The sequence below is a fragment of the Oratosquilla oratoria genome, chromosome 17 (assembly GCF_046742065.1).
Source record: "Oratosquilla oratoria isolate Oo_2021 chromosome 17, ASM4674206v1, whole genome shotgun sequence".
NCBI lineage: Eukaryota > Metazoa > Arthropoda > Malacostraca > Stomatopoda > Squillidae > Oratosquilla > Oratosquilla oratoria.
Window position 1 is genome coordinate 31,532,725 of NC_134793.1, and position 21,128 is coordinate 31,553,852.

Sequence of the window (21,128 nt, forward strand, 5' to 3'; positions counted from 1 at the left end):
ATTGTGATATTTTGAATAATGGTCCTTGATCGCTCCGTCCTGTTGGTGAAAGGTTAGTCTTCGGCTGAGAGTACATCTGGTGTGCCCGACGTATGTGATATTGCGAGACGTGCAATTCTCGGCTGGACATTTGAATAAATACACCACGTTGGCTTTAGATGTAAAGTCAGCTCGACTATTACAGTTGTTTTTCATCACCATTGAACAGGTTCTAGGGTTACGATAGTATATAAGGACTCGGATCTCATGGTTCTCTTTAGTGGGGTGACAATTTTTCTTAATTATGTCCTTGATTGCTTTTTCATCCTTTTTGTAGGCATCACTGAAGGTGTTACGATAAAAAAACGTTAATAAAATTAGGCTTATTGGCGCTTTGGTTGGACCCAAGTTCACACAGTAATTTATTGGTTATGCGGTCAAAATCACAGTTAGCATAACCATTATTGGTGAGCATTTGTCGTACATGCTGGAGTTCTGCATGTAGTGCTTCCCAGGACGAACATACTTTTATAGCTCTTCTGACGTATGCTCTAATAACACCTTTCTTATAACTATCACTGCATTCGCTGTTACCGTTCATACATTTATCTAAGTTGGTGGGTTTACGGTAAACACTGGTAATAAAATTAGTAGAGGTGGAATCAACCAGGACATCAAGAAAAGGAAGTTTACCATTTGTGTTCATTTCTACTGTGAAATTCAAACCCGAAATGTCCTGTAGACGCAGTCTTAATTTTTCCAGGTGCTCTCTGGAGAATGTACATACGAAAATATCGTCAATATATCTACAGTATATTTTGGGTTTAAGTTCACTCGCGAGAAATGTTGTTTCCTCCACATGTGACATGAAGGACTGAGCAAATAAAACGCCCAAGGGCGAGCCCATTGCAATTCCATCGGTCTGTACATACAGTTTACCTTCGGGGCATCTGAACGGGGCCTCAGTTGTACAAATAGTTAACATTTCTTTCATGGTTTCCATGGGAATAGGGGGTGGTGGGAGTACAGGGTGTTGGTACACATACTGGAGAATGATGTTAATAGTTCTAATGAGGGGAATATTAGTGAATAAATTTTCCGCATCCAGCGAAGCTATAAAGCCTTCAGGTTTGTTTAACAATTGTTTTAACAATTGTTTAACAATTGTCAGAATGCTGTCGTATTTAATTCTACATGCATCAAAGAAAACCTGCTTCTTTACTTCACGAATATATATATATATATATATATATATATATATATATATATATATATATATATATCTATATATATATATATATATATATATATATATATATATATATATACAGTATATATAACCTTTTATAAGACCAGACGTTTTCCCGGTATAAATAAAATCGCCATGTCATAGATTATATATGTCGATCCAAGGATGATTAAGCAACTAGGCTGCTCTACCGAGATATGGCGAGCAGATTATTCAGAGGTCGATTTACAAGTAAAACTTAAACACTGACATGCTAAAATATCAACATGGATTACAAGGTTTGATCATAACGTTGTTTAAATCAATGCTGTTACTGGTGAACAAGTCTCGTTTTTTTTTTTTTTTTTTTTTTTTTTTTAGATTGATCACTTCAGGGAGTCAAGCCTCACTGTGGACTGTATCATTCTTATCATCGAGTTCTCACTATTATCTATGCCACTGGCAAGTATTAAAAGGACCTTGCCTGTGCGGCGTTCTGTACGTGTTCCTCCGGGAAGCTAGCGAGGTCTTCAAACGACGCTACCAACGGCCGACCCCGGGAAACCACTTCAGCCGCGTCTCGCCTTCTCAGCATCGAAAATGTCGGTGAGTTCGAAAACTACATTTCTATTCTGACCAACGTCATAACTCCCAAGTTTTAAACTTTGAAGATTATCTCGGTTTATCCAATTTGGAGTGTCCACATAATTCTTCTATGGCTGAGGCCAGTCGATTTCTTCTATGATTTAAAAGGCCAGAGTACAGGACAGCTTAGCGCTTCAGTCTCAAACTTTAGGTGAAGCAAGTAATTTTATTTGACATTAAATCAATATACATGAAGAGCAGATAAAGAAAAGAACACATAGTTCGAAATAACAATTACAAATGTTTTGTCGGCGATTAACACAAACGGCGCCTCTATCCTTGGGGAGAACATCGCAAAGCAAAGGTGGAGTCACTGTAAAGATGATAGGAGTGGAACGGAGGCATAGAGGTAAAAAGTAATTATATTTTTATCCATACACATATACATTATCTATCTATCTATTTATCTATCTATCTATCTATCTATCTATCTATATATATATATATATATATATATATATATATATATATATATATATATATATATATATATATCACAACTAATACCACAGTCGGACGAAAGAGAGAGTTGAGTAAGCGAAACTATATATTTCGATTGCTAACTGCAATTCTCTTCAGTACTGAAGAGGATTGCAGTTAGCAATCGAAATATACAGTTTCGCTTACTCAACTCTTTCTTTCGTCCGACTGTGGTGTTAGTTGTAATTTACAAACGTGTTACTACATTTCTCACCAGTGATATATACATATACATATACATATACATATACATATACATATACATATACATATACATATACATATATATATATATATATATATATACCTACATATATACATACATACATACATACATACATACATACATACATACATACATACATACATACATACATACAAATAATATTAAACGGACAAATGATAACAAAACAAATAATATGAAATGAATACAATGTTCAAGTATCTCGAGGGGTAGGCGCCCAAAATACCTCCACCCAAAATCCCACACCCAAAATACCTCCACCCAGAATACCTCCAAAAATGCCCAAAATACCTCAATGCATATCATGCTGTTTGTACTGGTTAGAAGGTTACAATCTTAAATTGTCAAGTTTATTGGAATGAGTATGAAGATTTAGATGATTTACAGCATTGATATGAAAAGTGGCTAATGAAATTTAACACAAGTAAATGCAAGGTAATGCACATAGGTAAAAATAAGAGTAAGTACGATTACAAGTTATTTGGAAATTTGTTAACAAAAGTGAGTAGTGAAAAAGATCTCGGCGTATACAGTAATTATCAGTAGCGATCTCAAATCATCCATGCAAATGATAAGTGTTATGATAAGGACATTTGGGGATGATATTGTAAACAATATGTAGTGTATAGAATCCTATAGAAAGTATCATTAGAGGACTTTTTCATTCAGGATTATGGTAGTATGGTAGATCAAAGGAATAATCAATTCTATATAAAAATTGTTAATCAAAGGAATCAGACAAAACAATTGACCAAAGGAATAATTAATTCTCTGCAGAATTTTTTTTATCAAAGGAATCAGACAAAACAATACAACGACTTCAGTTCACATGTTCACCCATAGGTAATTGTTTAATAAATTGGATACAATGGTCCTTAAAATCAGAAGTTAAATCAAATAATGAATTTTACCCTATATCAGTACCTGGTCGCCATTTGAAAATCTTTCCAGTATTTTTGGAAATCAGGAACATTATGTTTTTTTTTTTCAAATCTTCAATTAACTTGATTGAATTTGTCATGACAATACTCACAGGTGCATTTTCGTTTTTATTTACCAAAAAATAATACTAGATACACTGCATGTTCTTTTAAGTTGCTCTTAGTGTAATTGCAGGAATAAATAAAATGGTGTATGCCTTTGAAAATAGAACATGACAGGTGAATAATTGATGAAATAGGATAAAATTGTATTTTGTGTTTAGATCCCCCCGATGAATGAGGTATTTTATTTTATTTTGTCTATTTATTTATTTTATTTTATTTTTGAAAATCGGCTTAATTACTACATGGCGACCAGGTACTGATATAGGGTAAAATACATTATTTGATTTAACTTCTGATTTTAAGGACCATTGCATCCAATTTATTAATCAATGTGAACTGAAGTCGTATTGTTTTGTCTGATTCCTTTGATTAAAAATTTCTATAGAGAATTAATTATTCCTTTGATCAATTGTTTTGTCTGATTCCTTTGATTAACAATTTCTATATAGAATTGATTATTCCTTTGATCTACCATACTACCATAATCCTGAATGAAAAAGTCCTCTAATGATACTTTCTATGGGATTCTACACTATACATATTGTTTTTGTTTTGTTATCATTTGTCTGTTTGATTTTCATTCATTATTAGTTATATATTGTTTTTGTTTTGTTATCATTTGTCTGTTTGATTTTCATTTATTATTAGTTATATGTCAATTTATTATCATTTATTATCTATCTGTTTGTTTATTATCTAACTATACCTATGAATTTCAAAAGTCCATCACTTAACAAGCTATATAAATCATTAGTTTGTCCACATATAGACTATGCTGTTTCCGTAGGGAGGTATTATGGGTGGTTTAGGAGGTATTTTGGGCGGAGGTATTTTGTCATGAATCCGTCTCGAAGAGCTAATGACTAAGGGAATGGCCGTTACTATATTAGACTGAATATCTATGGTAAGAGACCATCACCAAATATACAATTCTTCTAATATTTTCAACTCTTTGATATAATTACATTGAGTGTCTATGTTCGTGTTATGAAAACTGCCCTCAATCTAGGGCAGACGGTGTGCGGACATTTCCCCCCAAAGATATCTTTTCACATGATATTTTCACACGTCCACTTTCCCACGCGAACACTTTCTCACACATAAGTGGACACTTAATTCATGCTACACTGTAATTAAAATACTTATGCATAACGCATATATGGGAATGCTCAGCTAAGATTTGGGAGGTAGGATGGTGTTGAAATTATTAAAAAAGAAAAGAAAAAAAAAAACAGAAGTCCAAGAATTCTCTGAAGTTCAATTCATTTATATTACGAGATTATTTTACATACTCATGAAAGAATATTTGTTATTTGAGATACATGTAATGGTGTTATTATAGTATGTTATAGTAGGTCAATGATAGACTGCACTCTCTTTTATGTAGAGATCGATTGCGGTGTAGACCGCATATTATAATAGCACCCATGTAATACTTTTGTATTATATATCAGTGCATAACATGGGGAGTTATATGTAATACATTTGTATCAGTGCATGACATGGCGAGCTTATCATACATCTTCTAAGAATGACGCAAATAGGTAAGGTTAGGTCAGGTCAGGTCACGTGGCTAGGTCACGTTTTTTGATGTATTTGGACAGGACACATGTTTGATGGGCAGGTGAGGGGAGCGTCTCGGAAGAACGCACATCACACGGTACACCTCAGGCTACACCTGGGTAGGCGACATATGGCGGTAGATCTGACGCTAGGATAACACCCAAACGGAACAAATTTTGTCCGAAAACATGATAATAAAAAAATATATAAAATAGTGAAAATTTTGTAGGTCACTTTACCACAATAGGGCCAGACGACCCTAGCACCCAAACGGAACAATTTTGACCGAAACATAATAATTAAAGGTATACTGTATATAGAATATTGAAATTTTTGTAGGTTACTTTACCACAATAGGGACAGACGCCCCTGTGCACCCCCCCCCCTTAATCCAACCACATAACTGATGTATTGTCAGTGCCGCCATGACTGGTTCCTTATGGCTAAAACTTTTCTCACTCTACGCGTTTTCTATACCAGACATATGGGTACGTTTTATTTTTATTTTGCCTGATTTACCCTTATTGCTTTATATATCTACCTGTATAATGAAATATTACACTAAAAGACGAGAAAAAAACTAATTAGGGTTTTTTGGTGAACTGTATCTATAAATGTGTTAATTGTTAAAATTAGTTGATTTTGAGATGAAAGAATCGAGATGAAAGGATGACAAGTTCATCAATATCACAATTCCTTACTTTCCTCCTTGTCACACATATCATATTTGCACACTTTGTTATTTCCACCTTAAAGGGTACCCATTCCTCTTCCGCTCCTATCTACCCCTCTTTCTTCACCATCTCAGTTTCTTCTGGTATTCTTTCTCTTTTCCTTTCTCACTCAATTTGTCAACTCTCAGCACTTCTCAACCTCACACCATTTTCCTCCTCCTCCACTCTAAATTTTCCTTCCCCCCCAAAAAAAAAAGAAAAAAAAATGACACTCCCCCACTCTCTCCCTTGGAAATATTAGTGTCTGAAACTCTTTCTTTTCCTTCTGTGGATATCACTACATAGTCCATTGATGCCCCATCAACCACCTTTCCATCCACCACCCTTTCCCATGTATATGTATGCTCGACTTTCTTCTTAAACACTATGTCTGCTATCATAAACTCCCCATCTAATCATATCTCAAACATCATCCCTTCACTAAGATTTTTACCTGGCACACAAAAATACAAAGGATTACAAAAGATTACAAAGGCGGAGCATGATGACAGGAGAACTTTTGGTCCATATCTAGGTCGGATGTGAAAAAAATCATAATAAATTAATAAATAAAAACTATAACAATGTAAATAACAAATAAAATACACAAATAAATGCATAGGTATAGTTAGATAATAAACAAAAAGTTGAATAGTAAATAATAATGAATTGACATATAACTAATAATAAATGAAAATCAAAACAGACCAATGATAACAAAACAAAAACAAATAGTATGAAATAATTTATAATCATTACAGCATCTTGCTTAGGTGTTTATCTAAATGATTTTTAAAGCTTCGAACTGAACTACATTGCACTACCTGTGTAGGAAGTTTATTCCATTCATTAACTACACGGTTGGCAAAGTTGTTTCTACCTACTTCCAAATTGAATCTATTTCCGGACAGTTTGAGACCATTGTTACTTGTCTGATTCTCATTCAATGTGAAAATTTTGTCACTTTCAAAGTTGTCAATTTTCTTTAGAATTTTTAAGACCTATATCAAGTCACCTCTGAGTCTACGCTTTTGTAGGGAAAACAGATTTATATGTTTTAGTTGATTTTCGTATGATTTATATTTGATATTTGGAATCAGTTTTGTGGCTCGCCGTTGTACTTTTTCCAGTCTGTCAATGTCTTTAATGAGATTCGGTGACCATACGGAAACAGCATATTCCAAATGTGGACGAACTAACAATTTATATAGCTTGTTAACGAGTGATGGACTTTTGAAATCAAAAGATCGTGCAATCAGTCCTAGAATCTTATTTGCTTTCTCAGAGGCTGAAATACACTGCTTGGATGATTTGAGATAATTACTGATAATTACGCCGAGATCTTTTTCACTATCTACTTTTGTTAACGAATTTCCAAATAACTTGTAATCGTACTTACTATTATTTTTACCTATGTGCATTACCTTGCATTTACTTGTGTTAAATTTCGTTAGCCACTTTTCAGACCATTGCTGTAATTTATCTAAATCTTCTTGAATATTTAATTGATTTAAGTGATCATTTGCCATTCCGCACAGTTTTGTATCATCAGCAAATTTGGAAACAGTAGATTTTAGTCCATGGTCTATATCATTTATATATACTATGAATAGAAGTGGCCCAAGAACGGAACCCTGAGGAACTCCACTTGTAACATTTTTCCATCTAGAAGTTTTTCCATTTAAAACAACTCTCTGTTTTCGATCATTCAACCAATTACTAGTCCAACTTAACCCATTCAACTCCGATGACAAGATGTCTTGTCATTTGGTCAAATAAAACAAAAAATCATAAAACACCAAAATGTTTGATCAAACACCAGAAAAATATGACATCAATCCTCGCTTCGCTCGCAGCGAAGCGAGGATTGATGTCATATTTTTCTGGTGTTTGATCAAACATTTTGGTGTTTTATGATTTTTTGTTTTATTTGACCAAATGACAAGACATCTTGTCATCCGAGTTGAATGGGTTAATAGGCTACCACTTATTCCGTGCGAAGCTAATTTAGTAAGTAGTCTTTCGTGTGGGACGGTATCAAAAGCTTTTGCAAAGTCTAGATATATTAAATTTATATTGTTTCTTTTGTCATAATTCGAGATAACTGTGTTGTAGAATTCGAGTAAGTTAGTCACGCAAGAACGTTTCCGTCTGAAACCATGCTGGCTATCATTTATCAAACGGTTACTTTCTAAATGATGTTCAATGGCATCTCTGATGATACATACATACATACGTATACCAAGGCTTTTTCCCCCTTACAAGGGAGGTAGCCAAAAAGGAAAAGGCACAAAATCATTCCCACCCATTCCATCCCTGAATACACTCCACACCCCTCCTCCCTCCCTCTTATCTTAGCACCTCCTGGATGACGGGTCATCCCTGCACCTTGTCCACTGCCTCTGATGATAGTTTCCATTATTTTTCCTACGATTGAAGTCAAACTTGTAGGCCATCTAGTGGCTCGCTAACTATTCTAGCATTGAAATCCCCCAATACCACTACATTTACATCCATCCCAAAACTCTCTAAGCACTCATTTAAATCTATCCCAAAAGCCTCCTTTTCCTCTTTATTTTTCTCACTACCAGGTCCATATGCACTTACAAAAACCAACATTTCCCTTCCCAGTTTCACATTTCTGGACAATTTGGAATAACAGGTGCTTCTCTATCACCATCTGGAATTCCAACAATACCATAAAAAGTATACTAATTAAAAATTCACCTGATGAAAATTAGGGTTGTGTCTACTTAATCCCTTGCTTTTAGTGAAATAAATTTGATATTGACCAAACTGGCAAAGACCTAAAGATAACAAGGATCAATCAGCACAAGTATAGTGTAAGAAATAGCCAAATATCCTGTGGCATTTTCGTACATGTAAAGGACCATAACCATCCTATGGACTTGGAATAATTCGAAGAAAATTATTTCATACAAATCTTTATTAGGAAAAAAATGTTGACTCCAGGCAAATTCAGCACATTCTTGATCACAGTATTAATCTAGGTTTAGGCTTGTACAAACTCGATGAATTTATCGCTGAAAAAAATTGTAAAATATTCTACATCTCCAAGAGTTACTAGGCCTGTGTGGTGGCAGCTTCTTGTGTGATCAAATGTCCATAAGTAGAATTCTTTTCTCGACCTGTTTAATGGAATATCTTCTGTGATCTACCCATGTTCTCTACTTTGTCTCCTCCATTATGTATATATATATATATATATATATATATATATATATATATATATATATATATATATATGTGTGTGTGTGTGTGTGTGTGTGTGTGTGTGTGTGTGTGTGTGTGTGTGTGTGTGTGTGTGTGTGTGTGTGTGTGTCTTTGTCACTTTGTAATCCCTAATGACGTCTTAAATATACGAAAACGTTCGGACTTTATTTCCCAGTGCTTTTTCTGCAATATATATATGTTACAGTAAGAACACGTACCTAGGGATTACGCGTAATCCCTGAATGTTTATTCAGTGAATACGCGTAATCCCCGTTTCACTAACCTAACGTAACCTAACCTAACCTAACCGAACCTAACCGAACCTAACCGAACCTAACCGAACCTAACCTAACCTAACCTAACCTAACCTAACCTAAGGTTAGGTTAGGTTAGGTTAGGTTAGGTTAGGTTAGGTTAGGTTAGGTTAGGTTAGTGAAACGGGGATTACGCGTATTCACTGAATAAACATTCAGGGATTACGCGTAATCCCTAGTTACGTGTTCTTACTGTAACATATATATATATACATCTATATATATACATATGTATTTATATATACATATATATATATATATATATATATATATATATATACAAAACTGATGGTCGGCCTCATGATCAACATACACACTGCAATCTGCTCTGAACAGACTGATATGACTTATCTAAAATCCAAACATTCTTTGAACGCTATCCGACGGAGTATCAACCACACGAACAACACCAATAAGCCCATAAACGATCCAATCTTGTCGGATACGCTCAAGCCTGTGCGATAGTATTTGACATCAGGTATTTGTCGCACTCACGTTATATACCCCTGCAGGCCTCTGGACATATCCTATCCACGCAACCCATGATGGAGTTCAACACTGACAAAGTCGTCAAGGAGACTGGCTGGACCTTTCGAAACTTCAACGAGAAGTCTGAGGATCCTTGGCTCAAACAAGTGAAGATGACATACCTCCAGATGCACACTCATCAAGGGGTCGACTACGTCAAATCCAGGGTTTGTGAACATTTCATTCTACGCCAGTGATGTCCGACAAGGCGTATCTAACCCTATCTAACACCTGGGGCAGGTGTTAGATAGGGTTACATCTAGTTGATGTGTACGATATTACGTCTCAACAGTGGATCTTAATGCAGGAATTAATATCAATTCGTAAGCACTGTTTTACTGCAGTATTTCAGTAAGTAATCTTGAACGATTTGCTTTTAGTTTGATATCTTGTCGTCACATTTTGTTTATGTGAAGTAGTGACATTATTGTTCAATGTTGTAACAAGATTTCAAAATTACATAGAAAAGGAGGTAATACCCATTTGCTATAGAGTTCGACTCATCCAATTATTAAGCAACTAAAAAATTAATAAATACATTGATAAATGAATAAGTAAATAAAATAGAATAGAATTGAATGGAATAGAATTAACTGATTGTTCAGTTTCTTCAAACAGATAAAATAAATTCTGTTGGAATTACACTTCATATATTATTAGTAATAGCTGAATAGTTTTATAATAATGTTATAGATTCACTCTTCCTGTCAACAGCAGCACATAACGAGCAATCATTACGATGAGCATTCCTGAGATTTTGTATTAGTCGAGGAACTTGACAAATCCGGATTATTTAGCATACATACTCGTATTTGATGAAGGTGGAAAAAGAAGTCACGGGTCTAGTTCCGAGTTTCTGAGTTTATTCCTGACCGGTTTCGCTCTATGCTTCTAAGCATAGAGCGAAACCGCTCAGGAATAAACTCAGAAACTCGGAACTAGACCCGTGACTTCTTTTTCCACCTTCATCAGCTTGTCACAATGTACCAGCATACTCGTATTCACAGTCTACAGTCCAGCGTTTCTCAACCTTTTTACCCTTGCGTAACCTTTAAAATAAATTTCATGTCTCAAGGAACCCCTGCGCAAAAGAAAACACATATACCATATCTTTCTCATTTTATTTTCATCGTAATGATAGGTTAGATAGGATGATGTCTATATTACATTATTACAATAACCAAGAAGATGCGCGTGTTTGATTATATTACGTATATGAAATTAGATAAAAAAAATCAAAAGTGCATTAGCTTATCTCACTTGTTCTCGCGAAACCCTTAGGGACCTTTTGCGGAACCTTAGTGTTCCGGGGAACCTTGGAACCCTGGAACGCTGGTCTACACAATAACAGGAAACATAGTGCACTGATTTTTCAAAGTTTGCCCAAGGTTTAAAGTATCAAACTGAAGAGGGCTATAGCTATTAGCCGAAATGTAGAAGTTATACTTTCTTCTAAGTTTCCTTTCATTCCTTCGTGATTATTTTTAAACATACAAGTTTACAAACTGGTATATAACGCTTCAGGTTAAAACTAAAAAGAAGGATAGTAGTGATATACTTAGTACGAATGTTATCATAAATAGTACATGTAGCCCGAAGTCGTGTGATCTGATTTTATGATAAGTTTGGGCGTCAGTTGGCCATTTGTTCACCCTCTCCGAAAAGGACCTAAAGCTTCACCATTAAATATAAATAGACTATTTCACGAGCAACAGAACACGAGGGATATGGTTTAGCAACCAAATCGAATTTGAGGCCAACAACCAATAACTACTCACACATTTCCCTACTCAATTTCCTATTTAACATTTAATGCGTTTTAATGCATTCACACGGTAGATGCGTCCCGACCAAACGAGTTTCTATTCGGTTTAAGGAAATTTTTGCCAAGCCAAGACTTGAGCATAACAAATACTATGAGACCTCAAGGCTGACTTAAGCTGAATGATGTAGTTTTTAGAGTGAATAAGATATTTTTAAATTTGGGGCCTAAAGGTTCCTATGGGCTGAGTAAGAACATTTGGCCTTGGCCAGGATGCAAGCTGCCTGATGTACGATGATTCGATGGTGCATCAAAATACTCGTGTTATAAAGTTTCATTTGTATTATTTGTTCTCTTTCACTCTGAATATCAATAATCACGGAAAATATGATCAAGCCAGTTCAAAGAATATGGGGATCACTCAGCTACAACTACAAAATATAATCAAAATATCGACGTCGGCATCCTCATACATCCAATCGTGCGACATGGCGTCATCGTACGGAAGACGTTAAAATCCCGAAAACATTAATAGACTTGTCTCTACACATTATCACATGAGCGTGATTCTGTTCTTTCCCTTTGTAACAACATACAGAAAACTTCCATCTTTCTTCATTCTTTATTTTGCATGACCGCTTAGCGTTGTTCGATAACGTAGTTCTCTTTTCTTTCAACAACTGTGATATTCTAAAAGTGCGAGTTTGTTTCAGGCAGCAGCAACTGTACATTGCAATTTGTACTGTACATTGTTATCTGGTGTCTCTTCTATAGCGGGAGTACTGGCTCAAGTTTGACAAATTCAAGGCTACAATTATGGAAACCCTTGACAAACTGAACGACCTCATAGATGAGTGCGACCCTGACGTTAACGTTCCGAACATCGTCCACGCCTTCCAAACCGCAGAGCGTCTCCGTGTGTCGCACCCGGACAAGGATTGGCTTCACCTCACCGGTCTCATCCACGACCTGGGAAAGGTATTTGTAACCGTCGGCTCACTGTCATTTTTATATTGGATAAATGGAATACGGTTAGTGATTAATTTCATGCCATGAGTAATGAAGAGCTTCTGCACATATATCTTACTACACACACGTGCACACGCACACACACATACAAGAATTTAAGAGCAAATTAGATGTGGCGAGATGCAGAGACGGGACACCACGAGCGTAGCTCCCTTTCCTGTAAGATACAACTAGGTAAATACTAGGTAAACACACACACACACACACACACACACACACACACACACACACACACACACACACACACACACACACACACACACACACACACACACATGAAAAAAACTGACGTGGACCATGGGGCTTTGCGTAACTGTGAGGAACATCGAGGGACTTTGGAATGTAGGAATCCTATGAGGCGCACCCCATCCCCAACACACACACACACACACACACACACACACACACACACACACACACACACACACACACACACACACACACACACACACACACACAACCCACACACACACACACACACACACACACAACCCACACACACACACAATCCCCCCATCACCACAATTGGGGGGGACTGCGGGGGACTGCCAGAGGACCTGGATCCATCGACTACAGTACTATATTATTTTTCAAATCTTACCCAACTATATTTGAAATGATTTCCAGGACCATCGGAAATCTCTCTATGAACTCTACCCTGTCTCACTAACTTCTTTCACTCTGCTTTTCGTTTATTTCCACCTTCTTTTATCTATCTGAGTGTTTATGTTCTAGGTCATGGCCCTTTACGGAGAACCTCAGTTTTCAACAGTAGGGGACACTTACGTGGTCGGGTGTCAGTTTGCGCCCTCCATCGTCTACAGTGAAAGCACCTTCCACGACAACCCAGACCTCCACAATCCGAAGTACAAGTGAGCAATACAGAATACTCTTTTGTGAAGTTTTCGCCCTTCTTTAGATTCTCAAATCCCACCATCATCGGGATGGCATACTCCGAAGCTCTCGTTTTGGGTTAACTCTAAAGATTTTTATCCAGTTTGGGAAAAAGACACTGCATCTACAGAGGCCTTACGTGCCTAAGAGTGGCGCCCAGGGGTAAGGTTCTCATTAACGCTCCCCCCCTCCCCTCCCCCCATCACCACTTCCCATCTCCTCCCTTCCTTACTGCCTATTATAGCTATCGGTTTGCGAAATAACTAAACAGATTTTAAAAATTGTATTTAATGTCCCTATTGCAGAAAGGATATAGGAAAAATATTTAATATTCTGTTGATTCTAACGCAAAATTCGTATATTACGGTAAAATATTCATGGCTCCTCTGACATTTTTTTATTATAATTATTTTGTTGTCAGCCTTATGGGCGGCATGTTCAGACTAGAATTGCCGCCCCCCTAAATGTGCCTCATCAGGGCACATGCCCCCCCCCCCGCATGTGAGGGCCCTGTATTCACCTTGGTCTTTGGATCACGTGTTGGATTCGTGATCGACAGCTATTTTCCTCCCGGAAGAGAGCTCAGAGCTCGTATGATCGATCTATGGGTAATGCTGTGACCTCACACGCACACACACACACCCAACTCCCCGCCCACGAGAGTCGGAGTAACGACCCGAAGCGCAACGATACCGAATTAACTTCGGCCCTGGGCAGGATTCGAACCAGGTACTGCCACCGTACTGGCAGTCCAGTACTCTATCAACCGCGCCACCGAGTCGTGCATCAAATGGAGTGAGGGTTGTCTCCCTGAATTCCCCTCAGTACTAAGACTTACTCTACAGATTCTATTAGGCATTACCTGCGGAACTTCGCAATGGCGAAAGGGGTTGTATTAACATAAATGTCACCCAGGGAAAGAACATATTTCAGTAAATGGTTAACTTCAGGTAAGATTAATACCATGCAAGATTTTATCCTATTGTAAGCATTGAACATGGGTCTTTCCCAATCACTGTAGCGTAACAGTTGACTGATGTTCCGGATAAGGCCAGACGATCATTTCATTCATCTGAGGGGAAGGATTCCGACCAGAATCTTGATTCATCTGTAAATGAGTACGAGCATCTGCTCGGGAGGGAGACACTACGGTACGATGACGCCCGCGTAGGCGTTATGAGGCGCGACTGGGTACACGAAAATGCCAGTGTCGGTGTTTTGATTATATATATTTTTCGTAGTTGTACACGAGTTACCCCCCGGATTCTGTGAACTGGTTTGATCCCGTTTTCTGTGTTTATTATTACTCAGAGTAAAAGAGAACGAGTAATACAGCAGTGACTTTATATTTTATAATGCGAGTAGGGTGATGAATCGTTCGTTTGGCAGCCGATGCTGCGCGTGAGAATTTGATTCATATTGAGGTTGTTAAGGCGGGGGGTGGGGGTGGGGGGCAGAAATGAATTAGATCCTCACCTTCCCGCATTACCCTGAGGCCGAGTATACAGTAAATGTCTCTTTACATAACGAGACCCTGCACTATCTAACATGGGACTGATTTTTGATTGTCCAACAAGTTACAATGATCCATAACGGAATCAGATAAATGGGTAAATAAATTAATATATAAATAAATCAATCAAAATTAAGCCCAAAGTTTGCCTCCTCAGATCCTCAAAGACGCATCCTGTCCTCCTCTCTATTCAGAAGAACATCAGATTACATCACCATGCTGAAATAATAAAAACATTACTCTTTCCTTACAATTCCCAAATATGAGGATCTTACGCCAAAGGGAGTCTAACTGCGCCCGAGGTCGTCACATTTGCCCTACGTACTTGGACCTCCTGAGCAAATCAAAGTCACTGGTAGCTGTTAGGAATCGATCACGGGTCCACATGCTGTAAATCACAACTGAACCCTGTTATGTGTGCAACAGAAACCCTTTGGGGGAACGTTTGAATCGCTTTTATTGTGGCGTTAGGAGTACGTGGAGTTCTGCATGCGCATGGTAAGACAGACAATTCTAGACTGGGTTGAGATTCGCTACGCAGAGCGAGATGAGGCCACGCCTCATACACATATGAATGAGGCCTTGTGGCCATATGATTGAGACATTGTCGATCGTGACAAAGAGTTCTTGTAGGAAGCGTTACTGGTGGTCGGGACACACCACACACTACGGTGCTCTGCTTGTATCCAATGCTAGAGCATCTTATAGCACTACACCACAAACCAAAACTGCTATTTGGCGCACGTGATGACTACTTCTTTTCTGAGCATCGTAGTCACAAGGTTATATTCCTTCCATACGGAATGTACGTAATCACTGCATTATACGGAATCATAACATCACATCTTATTTCAACACCAAATACAGAATGTCCGTAATCAGTACATTATACGGAATCACATCACATCTTATTTCGACACCAAAAACAGAATGTATGTACTCAGTCCGTTTTTCTTCCAGCACCAAATATGGAATGTACAAGCCCAACTGCGGACTGGACAACGTGCTCATGTCGTGGGGGCATGATGAATACATGTACCACGTGCTCAAACACAACAACTGTACCTTGCCTGACGAGGGTCTCTTCTTAATCAGGTGAGAAAGAGTTCAAGAGCAAATTTCATCATCTATGATAATGCTATTCGATGCATACACAGCATTGAGCGGAGGAGAATGAAGAAAAAAAATTATTGTTGAAAAAGTTGGTAAAACATAGGCAAGTGTTCAACTAGGTGGAGTCAATGTCTATACATAGGCAAGTGTTCAAAATCTGGGCCGATTTTCCTGAACTGTTGTGAGTTCGTTTGAGTTCAAACGACTTCGGTTACAATATTTCGTTCTTCCAGTGTTCAGATATCAAATCACCTTTGCGTAATATATTGAGAAAATGAATGGCGAGCTGAAAGGAGTTGAACATTTACAAATGTTAGACACATTGTTGAAGTATTCTTTTGTAAATTTAAAAAGATTCAAGCAAAGTCTTCCTCTAGCTATTCAAATTCATATCATTTATCGAGAATCGGCCGACTCGCTCAGTAACGTAGCCTAGTCCAAGGTCCATATACTATATGGACCTTGGCCTAGTCTTTCATTCTAGCTGTTGTCAGGCTATTTATTTATTTGTGCATGACCTCACCAATGCGGACAGTGAAGTATGAGGTCAAAGATCTGTTCTGAGTGAGATACCATATATCCTCTCGTAATAGATGAATGTTTAAAACCTTCTTGCTGAAATGAGGGAGTCGACTCACAGATATATGCTATTTTCAAAGGGATGAAATTCATGATTGCAATGAGTAAAAGATAAACAGTTAAGAGGCAAATCGCAATAAAAATAATGAAGAACAAAATGAAAAGAGAATCGTTGATTATATGTCTAAAATCAGTCTCCAAACCACCGAAATTGCACGGTTTGAGCTAGGAGTCTGGGTTCACAATTGATGTCGGGTGCCAGTCGAGTGGGAATGTCACAAATCTCGTTCTCGCCTTGTGTGTGTAATGTCGTTTCCTGTCAATTCGTGATGTCGTTCAGACAAACGTGAAGTAATTGTGTCTCAATGTGATTCGCCGGGGCACCCTCCTTTAGTACAACATATATCGTCCTCGAGACGGTGAACTGGCACCTGGGAGATGCTCTCGCCCTCCATGAACCCACATTCATTGCCGGGACTTTAATGTGCACCGGCCCATCTTCCGCCCCTTCCGACGACCCAATCTTACCGCTTCAGCAAAACCACACTGCCCCGGCAACCACGATCACACACATCAAGGGTATTACCATCAAGAAGGCAAGATTAATGGCCAGGGCCACAGCAGCAAACTTCGTATTTCGGAATCAGCGCTGTGGTATTACCCCGTCACTAGGTACGAGGCGGTCTACCTGCGTCCGGCTAGAAGGGCTGAATCTACCGTCCACAGAATCCACCGAGGATATCGCTGTAGGTGGCAAGTGCTACGCACGGAAGGAGAAATCACGAGGTCGAGGTGCAACAGCCCTTCCACCACTACTTACTAGTGTAGACCAGTGGTTCTTAACCTTTTTCAGTGCCCTTAGTACCCCTTGACATCTAAATTTTTTTTTTACCCCATCCAATACAAATACACTGCAAACACATGAGAAGGATTAGTGATACAAACCTTGCTTTACTTTCTCCAAGTAAATATACAGTATCATGCACTGGCTATCATATCTCGTACCCCCCCCCCCTCAGGCTTAAAGTTTATTACCCCTTGGTGGTACAGGTACCCCAGGATAAGAACCACCGGTGTAGAGCAACGGTCCTTCTTCGCTTAGGGCTCAGTACGCCACTAAACGCGGCACCTCAACGTCTCCTCTATTCTTTGCAACCCTCATATTCTTGAGGACTCCCCCACCCCCTGGAGTCTCCTGCGGTTGACGGGTACCCCCCCCCCCTTCCCCTGAGATCAGGACACCGGCCCTAATAACAGAGGTATCGCGTGGGCAACAAACCGTGTATAAGAACTGCCCCGGACAGCCTGCACAGTTGGCGAACTTGGTGTCCAAGCGGGTACTGAGCTACTGGCCCCGGGAAATTAACCAGACCCCTATGGCTCAAACCTCCTGCACTCAAAGATATGGAGACTTGTTTTGGAGACCAGATTTACTACACCGGGGACCTGTTTCTTCATGTTAACATTCTGACCTAATATACAGCCTAGTTTTGTTGTTTATCCGTAAATAACCGGTACGTGAATGTTTAAACGATATTCGTCAGCACGTCATGGTACACTGGTAAACAAATGCTATTTTGCATCACCAGCGATACCCACCTACCTATATATATATATATATATATATATATATATATATATATATATATATATATATATATATATATATGCTACTGATGGTATTTTATTTAAAAAGTACGTTCACATGGAATATACATACATTACGATAAAGAGAACAAACTAGAGCCAACTTTTACACGAGATTTATAAAAAGTTCTAGATTTTTGGGCACAAATAGGGAGTCGAATTTTAAATAAAGTCGAATATTACTCGAGGATATACGGTAGGTAACATAACCTCGTCATAGCGCAAAGTATAGACATAAACATTTAGGTCGCCGACATAGGGATTTAGGTAAAATATCCGCCATTTTGAAGATTTATGTCTAGACTTAGGGATTAGGACCTTTATAAATTCGCACCCTGGTTACTATCCTGCTTGTCTGAATTTTTTCTTTAGATTTTCTTGCGGAAAGAAGCCTGAGTAAAGGATTTGTGTGTTTTGTTGTCCTGTTCCCAAACTTCTTAGGTGGTGACTTGAAAAAATGTAAATAAATCCATATGGGAAAAATGTATTTGAAAATATAAAAACAAAAATCATAAAATGTTTAATAATGCAGATCAACTCAAGTCATTGCATTTCTTGTTATAGAATATAAGATCCACTTTCCTTCATACGTAAATTGTGTTCGTTTCATCTTGGTTTTGAGCAGGTACCATTCGTTTTACCCTTGGCACAATGGAGGTGACTACATGCATCTCTGCAACGACAACGATCTCAGAATGATACCTTGGATCAAAGAATTCAAGTAAGGAGAATCCTAGTTTATTCGTCATTCCAATTCATCATAAAGTGTTTCTACGATCAGACGAACATATTTCTTCAGATTCCACTTTCCACCATGTTAATGTTTGCGGCTATTGTCCTTTGATTATCCGAAATTATACTATATTTATAAACATTCACCTTGAGGACACAAGTGTTGATGACGGTAGTAGCAACAATAATATTTGTCACGAATTTTTTTCCTTGCAGCAAGTTCGATCTCTACACCAAGAAAGAGAAGACTCCTGACGCAGAAGCCTTGAAACCCTACTACCAAAGCCTCATCGACAAATACTGCCCCGGACTTCTGGAGTGGTAGTAGGTAGCGACCACTTAGGGAGAAGGCAAAGGCGTAGACTATGGCTGCGTGCAGGGTTGCCGCGTTTTCTACACTGCCGTGTAGAATGGGAGTGTTGCCATACCGGGGCATACATTTTTCTCGGGCGTGTGCAGACTTTTATAGCAAGATATACTTGTAAAACTTTGACAAAATGCTGGTTCTAGTTTTTTATTCTTGAATGTATATAAAGCCTCCATGCCCTAACATATTCAGTAAGATTTTTTATTATTATTATTATTATTTTCTCTAAAAGAAAGCTGAAACTTTAGCGTAGAATTTTTTCTACACCGTAAAAACGTATATTTTGGGGTACAGTAATCTATAAGTAACACAATTACCAATAAAAGTCATATTTCGATGTACCATTTATTATTTGATAACTAGTTCTATGATTTTTAAACAAAAGTTTGAGTTTTAGAATGTTTTGAACAGCCCGTTGATATGAAGAAAAAAATTCCTCGTGTCCTTATGCAGTTGCCACATGCCGCTATTTTTCTACGTTTTGGTACAAAATTCTACGAAACGGCAGCCCTGGCTGCGTATACACCGAGCGAGTCCAGGCCGATTCTCGCAAAATGCTGTGAATTTGAATAGCCAGAAGATTTTGCTTGCAACATTCTAAGAACACTTCATCAATCTGTCTAACATTCGTAAAGGTTTAGCTCCTTTCATTACGCCATTCAGTTTCTCAATACATGACGCAAAGGTAATTTGACTTCTGAAGATTGGAAAAAAACGAAAGGTTGTAACCGACGTCGTTTGTAATCAAACGAACTCACGACGGTTGAGGAGAATCAGTCGAGACTCGCTTGGTGTAAACGCAGCCCAAAAGCCGCTTTAGACTGGAACGATTCAAGTCAAATGTTGTAAACTGTAATAGGTAGAAGACTACGCTTACAGTATTCCAGACCTCCTTCATAATATATAAACAGCGTGTAACATTCTTACAGGTTTGATTAGTCTTAATTCGTCATTCAGACTCTCAATACATAAAAAACAAGACTGTAGTCGATGTCGTTTCTACTCAAACATGCTCAGTCACAACAATTGAAGGCCATCTGCCTGGTGTGACGCAGGGAATATGCAGGTTTGACTTCAAGTTACTGTGTCTTTTGAAATGTATCAGAATTTACCAATGTATGTAACTGCATCTTGTTCCGACACAAGATGAGGATAGAATAAATGTTGTTCTTTGAGGTATATTTAATTTTCCGTGGTTGTTCCTAAACTTATATTTTTAAAGAGTCGTCAGACGAAGTCAATAAAAAATTATCAACTAATAATATTCTAATTTTCGTGAAACACAAATATTTCTATTCAGTCTGCCATTTCGAATTTTTATTTATATACCAAGGGCATCTTCCCTTTATAAGAGAGGTAGCCAAATCAAGGCGAGCACTCCACCCCCATCCACCCTTATTTTCCTCTTACCTTAGCTCCTCATGGATAAAGAGTCATTCTTCCCTCCTTCGAGGTTTTATAGATGCTGTAAATCTATTGATAAGCATTTAATGGAGTGGTTTTTAACCCGGGGTACGA

At 38.0% G+C, this 21,128-nt stretch overlaps 1 protein-coding gene across 1 annotated transcript; it reads left to right on the forward strand.

Annotated features, from left to right (window-relative positions):
- Positions 1-1,657: 1,657 nt before the first annotated feature.
- Positions 1,658-20,785, forward strand: Miox (Myo-inositol oxygenase). The gene is made up of 7 exons (XM_076200863.1): positions 1,658-1,813; positions 9,959-10,141; positions 12,511-12,714; positions 13,501-13,637; positions 16,133-16,267; positions 19,137-19,232; positions 19,460-20,785. Exons 1-7 carry the CDS (start codon positions 1,808-1,810, stop codon positions 19,566-19,568), a joined length of 870 nt encoding a protein of 289 aa, XP_076056978.1. The 5' UTR covers positions 1,658-1,807; the 3' UTR covers positions 19,569-20,785.
- Positions 20,786-21,128: the final 343 nt, after the last annotated feature.